This window comes from Castanea sativa, chromosome 4 (genome assembly GCF_040712315.1).
Source record: "Castanea sativa cultivar Marrone di Chiusa Pesio chromosome 4, ASM4071231v1".
Lineage (NCBI taxonomy): Eukaryota > Viridiplantae > Streptophyta > Magnoliopsida > Fagales > Fagaceae > Castanea > Castanea sativa.
In genome coordinates this window covers 23,141,520-23,154,609 of record NC_134016.1, presented here as the reverse complement: position 1 = coordinate 23,154,609, position 13,090 = coordinate 23,141,520, and the positions used below count along the sequence as shown (strand labels likewise).

At 34.7% G+C, this 13,090-nt stretch overlaps 1 protein-coding gene across 1 annotated transcript; it reads right to left on the bottom strand.

Moving 5' to 3' along the window:
* Nucleotides 1-1,696: 1,696 nt before the first annotated feature.
* LOC142632602 (uncharacterized) lies at nucleotides 1,697-2,032 on the bottom strand. Its single transcript, XM_075806976.1, has one exon. The coding sequence runs from the start codon at nucleotides 2,030-2,032 to the stop codon at nucleotides 1,697-1,699; it is 336 nt and encodes a 111-aa protein (XP_075663091.1).
* Between the last annotated feature and the right edge of the window lie 11,058 nt (nucleotides 2,033-13,090).

The following is a 13,090-nucleotide window of genomic DNA, read 5'->3' as shown; positions in this document are numbered from 1 at the left end:
CATGGCATCATTTAGCCCACTTGTTACTATTCTTAATCAAAACAAATTGACTGGATCCAATTATGTTGACTGAAAAAGAAATTTGGACATTGTTTTTATAGCTGAAGAGCATAAATATGTGTTTACTCAACCTTGTCTTAGTTTTCCTTTATTAGATACTCCTCTTGAGGAAAAACAGTGATATGATCGTTGACAGAAATTTAATGAGATGGCCAAGTGCTACATCCTAGCATCTATCTCAAATATTTTATAGCATCAAATGCAGGATGTAGAACTAGCTTCAGATATTATGCTAAGTCTGAAGGAGATGTTTGGTGAGCAAGACCGTTCTGCAAAGTAAGAAACCATAAGGCAAATTTATAATATCAAAATGGCTGAAGGCAGTTCAGTGAGGGAGCATTGTCTTACAATGATCTCTAATCTGAATACACTGGAAGTTTTAGGTGCCGATATTAATGGAGAATCCCAAGTGGATATGATACTCCAGTCACTATCGGAATCATTCAAGGAATTCAGACTTAATTATAATATGAACAAAAAGATTTATTCTTTGTCTGAATTGATGAATGAATTGGTAGAGCAGAAGACATTCTTGGTACTTCTAGTGTTGAAGCCAATATGGGTGAAACTTCTACTTCTCAATCTAAGTCGAAAGGCAAGGGTAAGAAAAAGAAGAAGAAAGACTTCACCAAGAAAGATGGTAAACAAATTGCCTTAGGAGTTGCCGACAAAGGAAAGAAGGTCAAAGGAAAGTGTTTCCATTGTGGTGAGAAAGGACATTGGAAGATGAATTGTCCAAAATTCAGGGCTGCCAATAATAAGGGTATGAAAATTCATTCCTCATTGAAATATGTTTAGTACAAAATCTCACAAATTCCTGGTGTGTGGATTCAGGTTGTACTAATCATATATGCAATTCTTTGCAGGGGTTCTAAGAGACCAGAAAGCTTAATGAAGGAAAATTGTTTTTTACTTTGGCTGATTGGAGCAGGATTCCGGTTATGGCTGTTGGAGTGTTTAATTTATGCTTTGAGTCTAGGGTTTTAATATTGAAAGACTGTCTATATGTACCTAATGTTCTTAGAAATTTAATTTCTGTAACTTATTTAGGTAAACATGGATATTGTGTTATCCTAAAAAACAATGTTGTAATTAAGAAGGATAAAATGTTTATCTGTTCTGGAAATATTGTGAATGGTCTTTATATTTTAACTCCTGATAAGCATGAATTATACAATTCTGAATTAGATAGTAGCTCTCATGTAAAATCATTAAAGAGAAAGTTTCCTTCTACAAATGATACATATCTTTGGCACTTATGTTTGGGTCATATTAATTCAAATAGAATTCAAAGACTAATCAAAGATAGACTTTTACAGCCCATGGACTTTGATGAATTTTCAGTTTGTGAATCTTGTTTGGAAGGTAAAATGATCAAACGGCCTTTTAATGCAAAAGGTAGAAGAACCCAAGAGTTGCTTGAATTAGTTCATACTGATGTATGTGGTCCTATGTCAGTGGCGGAGCCAGGAATTTAGGTCAGGGGGGGCAAGATTAAAAGACAAGATTGGAAGTAAAAAATTAATGTAAAAAAATTAATCAATATTAATAACAAAATAAGTAAACAACTATATGATAATGTAATTGTCATACAGAATCTAACATAAAATGTAAGCTTTAATTTATTTTTTCACACCTAGCTTATTTTACTCAATTGCCCTCGACGATTTTTCATATTTTGAAACCGCTGCATAATTTCTTCACACTCAATAGTCTTGAATATATCTTTCTCAATATATGTGACTAAGCAATCATTCATCCACTGATCTCCTATTCGATTGCGTAATCGATTTTTAATTATGTTCATTGCTGAAAAAGCTCTTTCAACAGTAGCTGTTGCAACTGGTAAGATCAATGCCAAAGTCACTAATGAGTAAACCAATGGATATGAAACATTCTTTTTCATTTCTACCATCTTTTCAGCAAGCTGTCCAATTCCTTTAAGTGCTGAAAACTCTTCAGAGGACCGCATGTTAAGGTTTATTTCGTAGATAATGCCTTCTAATTTGATCTCTTTCATTAGGATGATAGTTACAAATTTTTATTCTTAAACCAGGATCCGTGGGAAGATTTGCAACATCCACTTCGATACAAGTTCGTTTAGGATTTGATCCGGACTCATTATTATGATCAAGATTCTCCATAATCTCAATTAACTACAAATATATATGTCATATCATTAAAATAAAGAAAAAAAAATTACAATCTATGATTAAGAATAATCAAATGAGGAGATCATTATAAATACAAATAGTTTAAACATATAATTTGAATTATAAATTTATGGTTAAGAATAGTCAAATTAAGAGATCCATCTAAATATAAACAGTTTAAACATATAATTTGATTCTTTAAAAAAAATAAATAAATAAATCAAAGCAAAAGTATTAAGAGTATGCATACCTATAAATATTTGAATGTAACTTAAAGACCCAACTTGAATGCTTTTAAAAACTGCACAGCAACTCTGAGATCCAAAGAAAGAAATTGGATTGAAAAGAAATTTTTTCGTTTTGATGGGAGGCGTGCCTTGTTTGCATTATATATACTCTTTTTTTTCCAGAGTTTTACTGACTTCTAATCTGGGTAGGTGTAGCAAAATTGTTATAGAGATCATTAGAATTGTACTACTTCTAGGGGTAGAAGTCTACTACTACTAGGAAAGCAGGAAAGGTTTTATCACTTCTGTCCAAAAAAAAAAAAAAAATAGAGGAACTCAATTAAGTCACGTTACTTTTCCTTTCTAGCTTTTTTTTTTTTTTTTTTTTTTTTTTTTTTTTTTTTTGGTAGGGGGGGGGGGAATATGGTATTTCCTAGTAAAAAAAAATTGAAATTTCGGGGGGGGCACCTGCCCCCCTCGCCCCTCCCTCCGCCCCTGTCCTATGTCAACCCAAGCAAAAGGAGACTATGAGTACTTCATCACTTTTACAGATGATTACTTAGGATATGGTTATGTGTACCTAATGAGACGGAAGTATGAAGCCTTTGAAAAGTTCAAAGAGTTTAGGGTTGAAGTTGAGAATCAATTAGGTAAACACATAAAGACCATTTGATCTGATTGAGGTGGCAAATACCTTCTTAGGGATTTCAAGAATTGCCTAATTCAGAATGAGATTGTATCCCAATTGATTGCACCTAGAACTCCTTAACAAAATGGTGTAGCGGAGAGAAGGAATAGGATTCTTTTGGAAATGGTTAGGTCCATGATGAGTTACTCAACTTTATCGATTTCTTTTTGGGGTTATGCCTTAGATACAGCAATACATCTTTTAAATTTAGTTCTATCAAAATTTGTTCCCAAAACACCCATGAAATTTTGGAGTGGGCGTAAGTCTAGTATGAAATATCTTCACATTTGGAGTTGTCCTACACACGTGTTAAAAGGGAAGCTGGATAAGTTGGAACCAAAGTCAGAAGTATGTTTGCTTGTAGGTTATCCAAAAGAAACTAGGGGTTATTTATTCTATAGTCGTAAGGATAACAAAGTTTTTGTTAGCACAAATGCTAAATTCTTAGAAAATGACTATATGAATAATATTACTTCTAGAAGTAAAGTTGTCTTAGCTTAAATGAGTGAACCTGTAGTTGAACAACTAATGGATGAAACTAGAGATGATGTGGTTGTATTAGATACACCACAAGATACTACTCATGAGATGTCAAGTACACAGGTGCCTCGTCGTAGTGAGAGAATTGTTAGGCCACCTATAAGGTTTATAGGTCTGGGAGAAACTTTTGAAGCTCTCTCAAAAGAGGCCGAAACTGATCCTTACACTTATGATGAAGCAATGAATGATATAGATGCACATCATTAGGTCCAAGCTATGAAATCTGAATTGGATTCTATGTATTCCAATCATGTTTGGGATCTTGTAGAGGCGCCTAACGACATTAAACTTGTTGCTTGCAAATGGGTTTACAAAAGAAAGAGAGGGATAGATAGAAAGACTGAAACCTTTAAAGCAAGGCTAGTGGCAAAAGGGTATACACAAAAGGAAGGTATTGATTATGAAGAAACCTTTTCACCAGTAGCAATACTTAAATCTATCAAAATTCTCTTATCCATTGCTGCTCATTATGATTATGAGATTTGGTAAATGGATGTCAAGACTACATTTCTTAATGGCAATCTTGAAGAGGAAATCTATATGATGTAACTGGAAGGTTTCATAGCAAAGAACCATGAACATATGATATGCAAGTTGAAAATGTCCATTTATAGACTTAAGCAAGCATCTAGGTCATGGAACATCAGATTTGATCAAGCAATTAAGTCATTTGGTTTTGAATAAAATTTTGATGAACCATGTGTGTACAAAAGACATCGAGATAAAGTAGTAATGTTCCTAGTGCTTTATGTTGATGATATTTTACTCATTGAAAATGATGTAGGGGTAATATCATCGGTTAAAGTTTGGTTGTCAAGCCAATTTGATAAGAAGGACTTGGGCAAAGCTAACTTTATTCTAGGGATCAAGTTTTTACGAGATCGCAAGAATAAGATGTTAGGCTTATCACAAGCTAGATATATAGATAAGGTTCTAGAATGGTTTAGCATGCAAAACTCCAAGAAATGATTACTTCCTTTCAGATATGGAGTTCCTTTGTCCGATGACCAAAGGCCTAAGCCTCTTGAGGAAGAAAACATGATGAAACAAGTGCCCTATGCTTCTGTGGTGGGAAGTCTCATGTATGCCATACTTTGTACTAGACCAGATATCTGTTATTTAGTAGGCATGGTTAGCCAATATCAATCAAATCTAGGACCAAAACATTGGCAAGCTGTAAAGCATATTCTCAAGTATCTACGGAGAACGAGAGATTATATGCTTGTTTACTGATATGAGGATTTGATTCCCTTTGGTTATACAGATTTAGATTTTTAGTTAGATCTTGATTTCAGAAAGTCCACTTGAGGTTGTGTGTTCACCTTGGGAGGTGGAGCCATAAGTTAGAGAAGTGTAAAGCAATCTTGTATTGCTGACTCCACCATGAAACTGAATATGTTGCTACTTGTAAAGAGGCAAAGAAAGCTGTTTAGCTCAAGAAATTTCTTTCTGATCTTGATGTTGTGAGAATGGAGCAAGTTCCTATCATATTGTTTTGTGACAATAGTGGAACGGTTGCACAATCCAAAGATCCAAGGAATCATAAGAAAGAAAAGCACATTGAGAGAAAGTACCACATTATTCGAGACATTATTGCTTGTAGAGATGCAGTAGTAGCAAAGATTGAAAGTGCAAATAATCTAGCAGATCCCTTTGCCAAAACCTTGCCTCAAAGGACTTTCGAGTCACATTTGGAGGGTATGAGTATTAGATTAGTGCACAATAGTCTTTAGGGCAAGTGAGAGATTGTTAAGTTTATTGTCCTTAAATCCTATTGTACGATGCTATGTATGACATTATGTTGTGATTAATAAAGTTATTTTATAATTATCTAAAATGATGGTAACATGGATATGAGACATCATCATATAGTCCATCAGATGCATAGTATGCGATTTATGTGATTTAGTCACAGAAGATATAAATCACAAGTTTTTTGTAAACTCAGAATTGTAATTTGTAGTCGGTGATGAAATTGTGCATTTTATTCGCGAAGACTATAACGTATTAACTAAGATGATTTGTCTTGATTATGAAAATTGAGATTTTTAGTTGGTATGTAGATATATTTTAAAAGTTAAAACATATTGAACTGGACCGCTGTGAGATTTATTATTCTCATAATGACTGTCAAATGAATAATAAATTCACGACTTATATTTACATGAATTCTTAATCTTGAGAGAATAATGGACCTGATCATGAAGTGTAGGCTGCTTTGATATATCAGGAGTGAGATTTAAAGTTACGGTCAAAATCTCAGTATGTTGGACAACCACATTTAGTGTTGATGGAACATATATTCTCAAGATGTAATTCATAGTCTCAAGATGTAATTCATAGTCTCTTGACGGAGATACAAAATATTCCCTTGAGATAAGTTTAACGGGTTTGTTATTTAGAATGTTAGGCCTAACTACTTTAGTAAATAGTTACTAAAGTATATATTTATGAAATTGGATTTCATAAATATATGATGAATAATTTAAAAGATTAAATAGGGTACTCAAGGATTAAGATGTAGTAATCTTCAAAGTGACAATCTACATTTATGACTTTGTATTACTACGAATATTTTATGAAGGGGTTACATGTATAATAAAATCTTGAGATATAATTTATAAATAAGACCTAGAGTGCAATTATATTTATATAGTAGTATTCAATATAATTAATAGTAATTTTGGACTTGTCAAGAGTTGACAGAAAAACTCAAGGCCCAATGGAGCTAGTGTCTTATTGGTCTCTTTTGGTCTCAATCCAAGCCACATACTAAAATCCAATTGAAAAGACCCAATAAGCCAGCCCAATTAGATAATCAGCTAGTTATAAAGGGAGAAACATACAGAAATTTATGTATGAGTATGAAATGGTATGTATGTGAATGTGAGACACTCTCTAATTCTCCCATTGGAAACTGATTGAAAGACCGCACTTCTTGGGCGTAAAGTGGAATTGGAGTGAAGATTAAAAGTGTTCCCAAGTACTTTTGATCTTTGTTTTGAAATTCACTACTCCAAGGTACGCTCTCTTGTTCTTAAATTCAGAAACTTACATAGTGCATGTTATCGATTGTGGGTGAAGTAGATCCGTTAAATTTTCGCCACGTATGTTTTGTATGCGATACAAACATGTATTTTTTCAACAAAAACTAGTTTGTTTCATTGATTTTTCTGGGTCATCATATCTTGTTTTATTTACTTTTCTGCTGCACTTATTTTTGACATGATATTGATGTTTGTTTGTTTTAACAAACTTTATACATAATAAATCTAATTAATAACTTGGGTTTAAAACTTGTTAATTTTATCAACTAGGGTCTAAATTTCTTAACAAGTGGTTTCAAAGTTGGTACACTTTGATTGGATTAATTTCCTGGGTGTGATCCTTGACCCCCATTGTCATGGATCGTGGACAATCTCTTTTGATTCCTCCTTTATTTGATGGCATTAATTATGCCTACTAGAAAGTTTGTATGAAAATTTTTTTTGCAGGCTCTAGGTGAATAGGTATGGCAAGCTGTTGAAGTTGGCTAGATTAAGCCAAAGGAAACGCCAGTAGATTGGGATGAAGCAACAATCAAAGTGGCAAATTTCAACAGTAGGACCTTGAATGCTTTGTTTTGTGGGGTGACTAATGAAGAATTCAAGAAAATATCATCCATAGAAGTTGTCAAGGAAGCATGGACCATTCTTGAGACCACTTATGAAGGTACCAAGACAGTAAAGACTGTGAAGTTTCAACGACTCACTAGTAGTTTTGAAGAAATAAGGATGAATGAGGATGATACCTTTGATGAGCTCTATGCTAAACTCAAGGATATTGTGAATTCTGCCTTCAACCTTGGAGAATTTATAGCAAAATCCAAAATTGTTAGAAAAATCCTTAGGTATTTACTTGAAAGATTTCATGTCAAGATCACTTCCATTGAAGAAGTGAAGGACATTGATAAAATTCCTCTGATTGAGTTTGTAGGGAACCTTCAAACCTATGAGATGGGATTAGGCTCAATGGGAAAAGGTGGAAAGAGTAAAAACTTGGTTCTTAAAGGTATAGAAGAAGAGATTGAGCACTCCGAAGATGAAGATGAAAGTGAAGATGAGGATGAGGATCTAACCTTCATAACTGATGAGATTATCAAGCTTCTTAAATTTAGGAAAAAGGATAAAGGCAAATCTCCTAGAAAATCTAAATCCTCAAGGAATGACAAAAATGAGAAACCCCTCATCCAATGCCATGAGTGCAAAGGTTTTGGTCATATGAGGATAGAATGTCCAAACTATCTTATGAAAGAAAAGACCAAGAATTCAAAAGATAATAGGTTGGTTGCTACTTGGAGTGACACTGAGAATGACTCTTCTGATGAGTATGTGGATGTATGTGATCATGTTATGGCTTTTGCTGCTTTAACCGATAAGGTGATTGTGGAGAGTGCTCGTGACAGTGAGGATTTTTCTGATAAGGAAGTACCCAAGAAGTTGATCCTTCAAGAAGCCTATGATAAGCTATGCATTGAATTCATAAAATTTGAAAAGACTTTTCATCATTGTAGAAAAGAGCTTAATGAGGTAAAAACTGAAAAACTGATCTGTTAATCAAACTAGATGAGACTACAAAGTTAGTTGAGACTCTTGTTATGGAGAACACCTCATTAGAAGAAAAGGTCAAGAATCTCAAAGTTGAACTTAGTCAAGCTAGAACTCAAATCGAGAGGATGTCTAGTACAAAGCTTAATGAGGTATTGAGTGCTCAAAAGCCCAATTCTGATAAGACTAGCACAGGATATGCTGTTTCCTCCGGCCCCTCTTCTTCCACGGTTTCTAGATTAAGGACTGTCATTGTGCCCCAATCTGAGAAATGTGATAAAGGTATGAAATCCAAAACTGATTTGGCTAATTCTAAATCCTTTGTTAAGTCTCATGGTTGTCACCATTGTGGTATTTCTGGACATATCCGTCCTAATTGCTTTAAGTTGTATCCTCAAAAGCAAGTGTCTAAACGGTCACAGGATTCCTCTCAAGGACCTACACCTTTGTTTGGACAATTATTAAAAGCCTTGAGTTTTTTAACTCAATTTTAGAAAAATTTTAATTCTTCTATGTCCTTTAGTAGACATATTAGGACACGTGCATTTTCATCTTCACGGCCAAAGACTGTGCTGTGTGCGTGAGAAAGGAGCCTCAAACTTAATTGTCTTTTCTGTCTGTCATTTACTTTAATTCTTTCTATCTAAAGTAGGACTCTCTTTACTTGATTTCTTATCTTCTTTGGAATCATGCTTTCATGCATATACATCTTTTTTTCATGCTTTCATGTTGTTTATCTGTTTTTGTTTAGTTGTTTAGTTTTTATTTTGTTTGTTTTCAAAATAAAAATAAAAAGGAAAAATCAGAAAAATACAAAAATAGTGTGTTTATGTACATTGGTACTTGTGTACCCTAGATGGCCATTGAAACAAGATTTTCTAAATTTTGTATCTCTTGTAGCTTAGATGAGCATCTCTATGCACAACTATGCAAGTGAACTTTGTGGCTCGTGTTTGTGATGAGTAAGGTTAAGTAATCTTTTGTACTTAACACTCGTATTATTCTTTTTGACGGGAATGATTAGAAAATCCTAAGAGAAATGCATAAATAACCATCTTATCACTATTGCCCGCCAATCATGAAATGACATCTATATGCTTCAGCATAGCCAAAGTGCAATGTCAATGACATCTATATGCTTCGGCATAACAAAAGTGCAATGTCAAAAAGCTTAACATAATTGGGTATTTCTTTTCTCTCTCTTATATGCCCATATGATATGCTCAATAAAAGAAAAATATACAAAGAAAAACAAAAGCAAAAGAAACAAAATACTTTACATATGATTGCAAGTATGTATTCTAGGAGATGTGGAAGTTATAGGATGTACCTCGAATGTAATAGTCCCCATCAAACAGTTACGATTGTGTGTGAGTTAAATTGATTTACTCATATGTCAAATCGTCATAACATAGATACACTTATGCAATCTTGAGATGTTTTTCACACACAATACGCAATATTCTTTGCTATTTCTGATACATGTGCAGGTACAATATGATTTGGCCATCACAAGGTTTACATGTGTTAATGTATGCTCACTAGACTGTCTTAACTTGTTTTTGAAATATAAAATTGGTTAGACTTGTTTAGTTTGTGTGTGTGTTTTAAGGTCTATGTGCTTCAAAATGTTTGTTGAGAGAAGTTTTTGAGAGATCAAAATGTTGTTTGGATCCTTGGTTGAGTTGCATGCTTGATTGCATTTATGTCTGTGTTTTTCTCTTCTTTGAAAAATTGTCTTTAGGCAATCTCGACAGCTCCTTGACACCTAGGCTATCTATCGAGCTCTTTAGCTTTTTCTTATCGCAATCTCGATTGCTCATCGATAGCTTCTCGATCCATCGAGAAAGTTTTTGTCTGCTCGATAGATCCTCGACACCTTCTCGATCCATCGAGGTTGGCTCGATAGCTGCTCGACACCTCTCGATCGATCGAGATTCTCTTGCATGCATTGTTTTTCACATGTTTTGCATCTTTCTTTTATCTTGTCATCCATAGCATCTTGTTTCATTATATTCATGCATTTTTATGGAATTTTTTATGAGTTGAGTGATTTATGACTTCTTTCACACTTCATTTTTTTGTTGTGGTTTTGTCACGGATTGTCAAAGGGGGAGATTGTTAGGACATATGTGATTAATGTTAGGAACATATGTCAACATTTTATGTATTGGCTAATCTTTTGACAAAACATACTCTACTTGTATTTGGGTAAATCTAGGATGTGTTTAATACTTCAAAAAACAAAAGTTCAAGTATAGTATTGAAGCTATGCAAATCTATCCAAGAAACAAGTGAAGAAGTGCTGATTCATTAAAACTCGACAGCTGCTTGACAGATAGCTATCTATCGAGGTTTAATGAGGCCCGACAAATACTATCTATCGAGAATTACGAAATTCAAATTTTCAGATCTGATTTTCGGCCCATGCTTATGTATTTGTGTAAGGTTTCTTTTCTCACAACCCTAGACATATATAAGACTTATTTTAAGGGCCATCACATAAAAGAATACAAGGAGAACACATGCAAAAGATGACTAAAGCCTTATTCTCTCTAAAAGAAGCTACTGCGTCTTTGAGCCTTAGGGTTTTGTAACCAAGTGCTTATTGATCTTCATTGTTAATAAAGTGAAGAACTTTGCAGCTAACATTCTTCTTCCTTAAGTTGGTGAGTGAGTCACGTATTGAGATTCATGCAAAGGAGTTAATCATGTACTGGGATCTGTGCATCAAAAGGGTGGCGTTCATATATTGAAGAGTTCAGAAGTTCTAAAGCGGTAGAAGGTTTCTATTGTAAGTTCATCTACGGGGATTGTAAAGTCTAGGGACAAAGGTTTTGTACTAGATCTGAAACTTCTCTTTACTATAGTGGATTGCTTTTCGGGAAGGTTTCCCCCCAAGTTTTTTTACTATGAAACTAGTTTATTTCATTGGTTTTCCTGGGTCATCATATTTTGTCTTATTTATTTTTTCGCTGCACTTATTTTTGATATGATATTGATGTTTGTTTGTTTTAATAAATTTTAAACATAATAAATCTAATTAATAACTTGGGTTTAAAACTTATTAATTCTATCAACCGGGGTCTAAATTTTCCAACACTTAAAATTCTGCTCGCCAATCTGCCTTCCAAGTACTTCACGTGAATCTCTCTTGCCCAATCCATGTAACGTGATAGCCTTGGTGAAGCCTCCCAAGCCAAAGTCCATTCTATTTATACAGGTCCAAGTTCCTTTGGGCTTATAATTGCTAGCCCCAATCATATCCGGACTTGAAGTAGGCATATCCAGGTCCTGACTTTGACATTCTATCAGTATAGCATCCACTTGGCCCTCAATAGGTTTAGAAATAAATCCTATGTTATCAAGATCTTCATTTAACTTGATGGTAGGCTATCCATTATCCTTATTTTTCGGACCAGTTTCCTCTCTATTTGAATTTAAACCCTTCACGTCTGCATGGGAGTAATTACTCACGCTATCAATGTGCGTGATTTCAGCAGCCATTCCTTGAATCACAGACTCAAGATTATCAGCGTTGCTAGGGTTTCCAGGAGCAGCTAAGTTTGTCGCCGTCATCCCTATTAGACCACACTGCTCTGCCTATATAGAGCTCTTTAGTGCTTCACATCTCGTGCCCTCCTTAATGACAGACACCTGACTTGTATCTTTAGAAGTTGAAACTCTTGGACGACTCCCCATTGCCCTGAGAAAATCACCATACCGGTATTCAATTTGTTCTCCTTTTTTCTCCACTGCATAGTGGGCTGCACAATGCTTCAGATCATGACCTAAAATTCCACAATAGTGACAAAAAATGGGCAATCTCTCGTACTTAAAAGGCACCCACGTTTTCACACCATCCGATCCAGCAATAAAACCTCCCCTTCAAATAGGTTTTGAAATTGGTAAGGTCACTCGGACTCTCATAAACATACAGATATCGTCCTTCCTTTTCTTCCATTCCACTTCCTCAACCTTGCCCAGTCGACTCCCTACTTCCTTCGCTACTTGAGGGGAAACCATATCAAATGGTGCGTCCCATATTTGAACCCAAAGGGATGCAGACTCCAATCGGATATTTCCCACTGTCATACCCTTCTTCCATCGTTGAAGTAATAGTAGCTATTTATCAAAGGACCAAGGGCCTCCTCTCAAAATCCTATCCAAATCAAACTCTGATTGAAATTTGAATTGGAAGAGATTCGGCCTTACTTCAAGAATGTGCATTGACTCATTCAATCCCCACGTTCGCCTTATTGTGTTCTTCACTAATACTTTATTAAATGACTTGCATGTAAGGAATTTTCCAATCAAACTCAGATTGCAACTTTCAATAGCTTCCAATCTTCCATCGTCCAAGATAACGATCGTTTCTTTCTCTTCAATAGTTAACTTCATCTTGGCAAGACTATCACACACATCATCCTCCATTCTGCCTTGTAAAAACTAGATAATTATCCTTCGCTCACAGCCAAGGGAAGGAGTACTTGTACTAGTACGAGAGGGAGAGCTCCACAAGAGGGAGAGAACAAGAGAATTATGAAATAAGTTGAACGAGCCTTAGTTTTTCAAGTGGTCATAACTTTAGTCAAATTTAAAATTTTGTTCAACTAATTAGCGACTAGTTAATCAATGTAAACATCCATACACATGGGTATGCGCTTGCCTCTATACAACAACAACAACAACAACAACAAAAAAAAAAAAAAAAAAAAAAAAAAAAAAAAGTGGGTTTACACTTTACATTTACCAAAGTACCCAATTTCCAAGGGAAGGGGGGGGGCAAAAGGGGAATTCTGTAAAATTTTTAAGGGCATATTTAGAAGAAGTAGA

What these genes read in the sequence shown, in the direction of transcription:
- LOC142632602 (XM_075806976.1), bottom strand. Translation starts at nt 2,032, where the DNA reads ATGCGGTCCTCTGAAGAGTTTTCAGCACTTAAAGGAATTGGACAGCTT.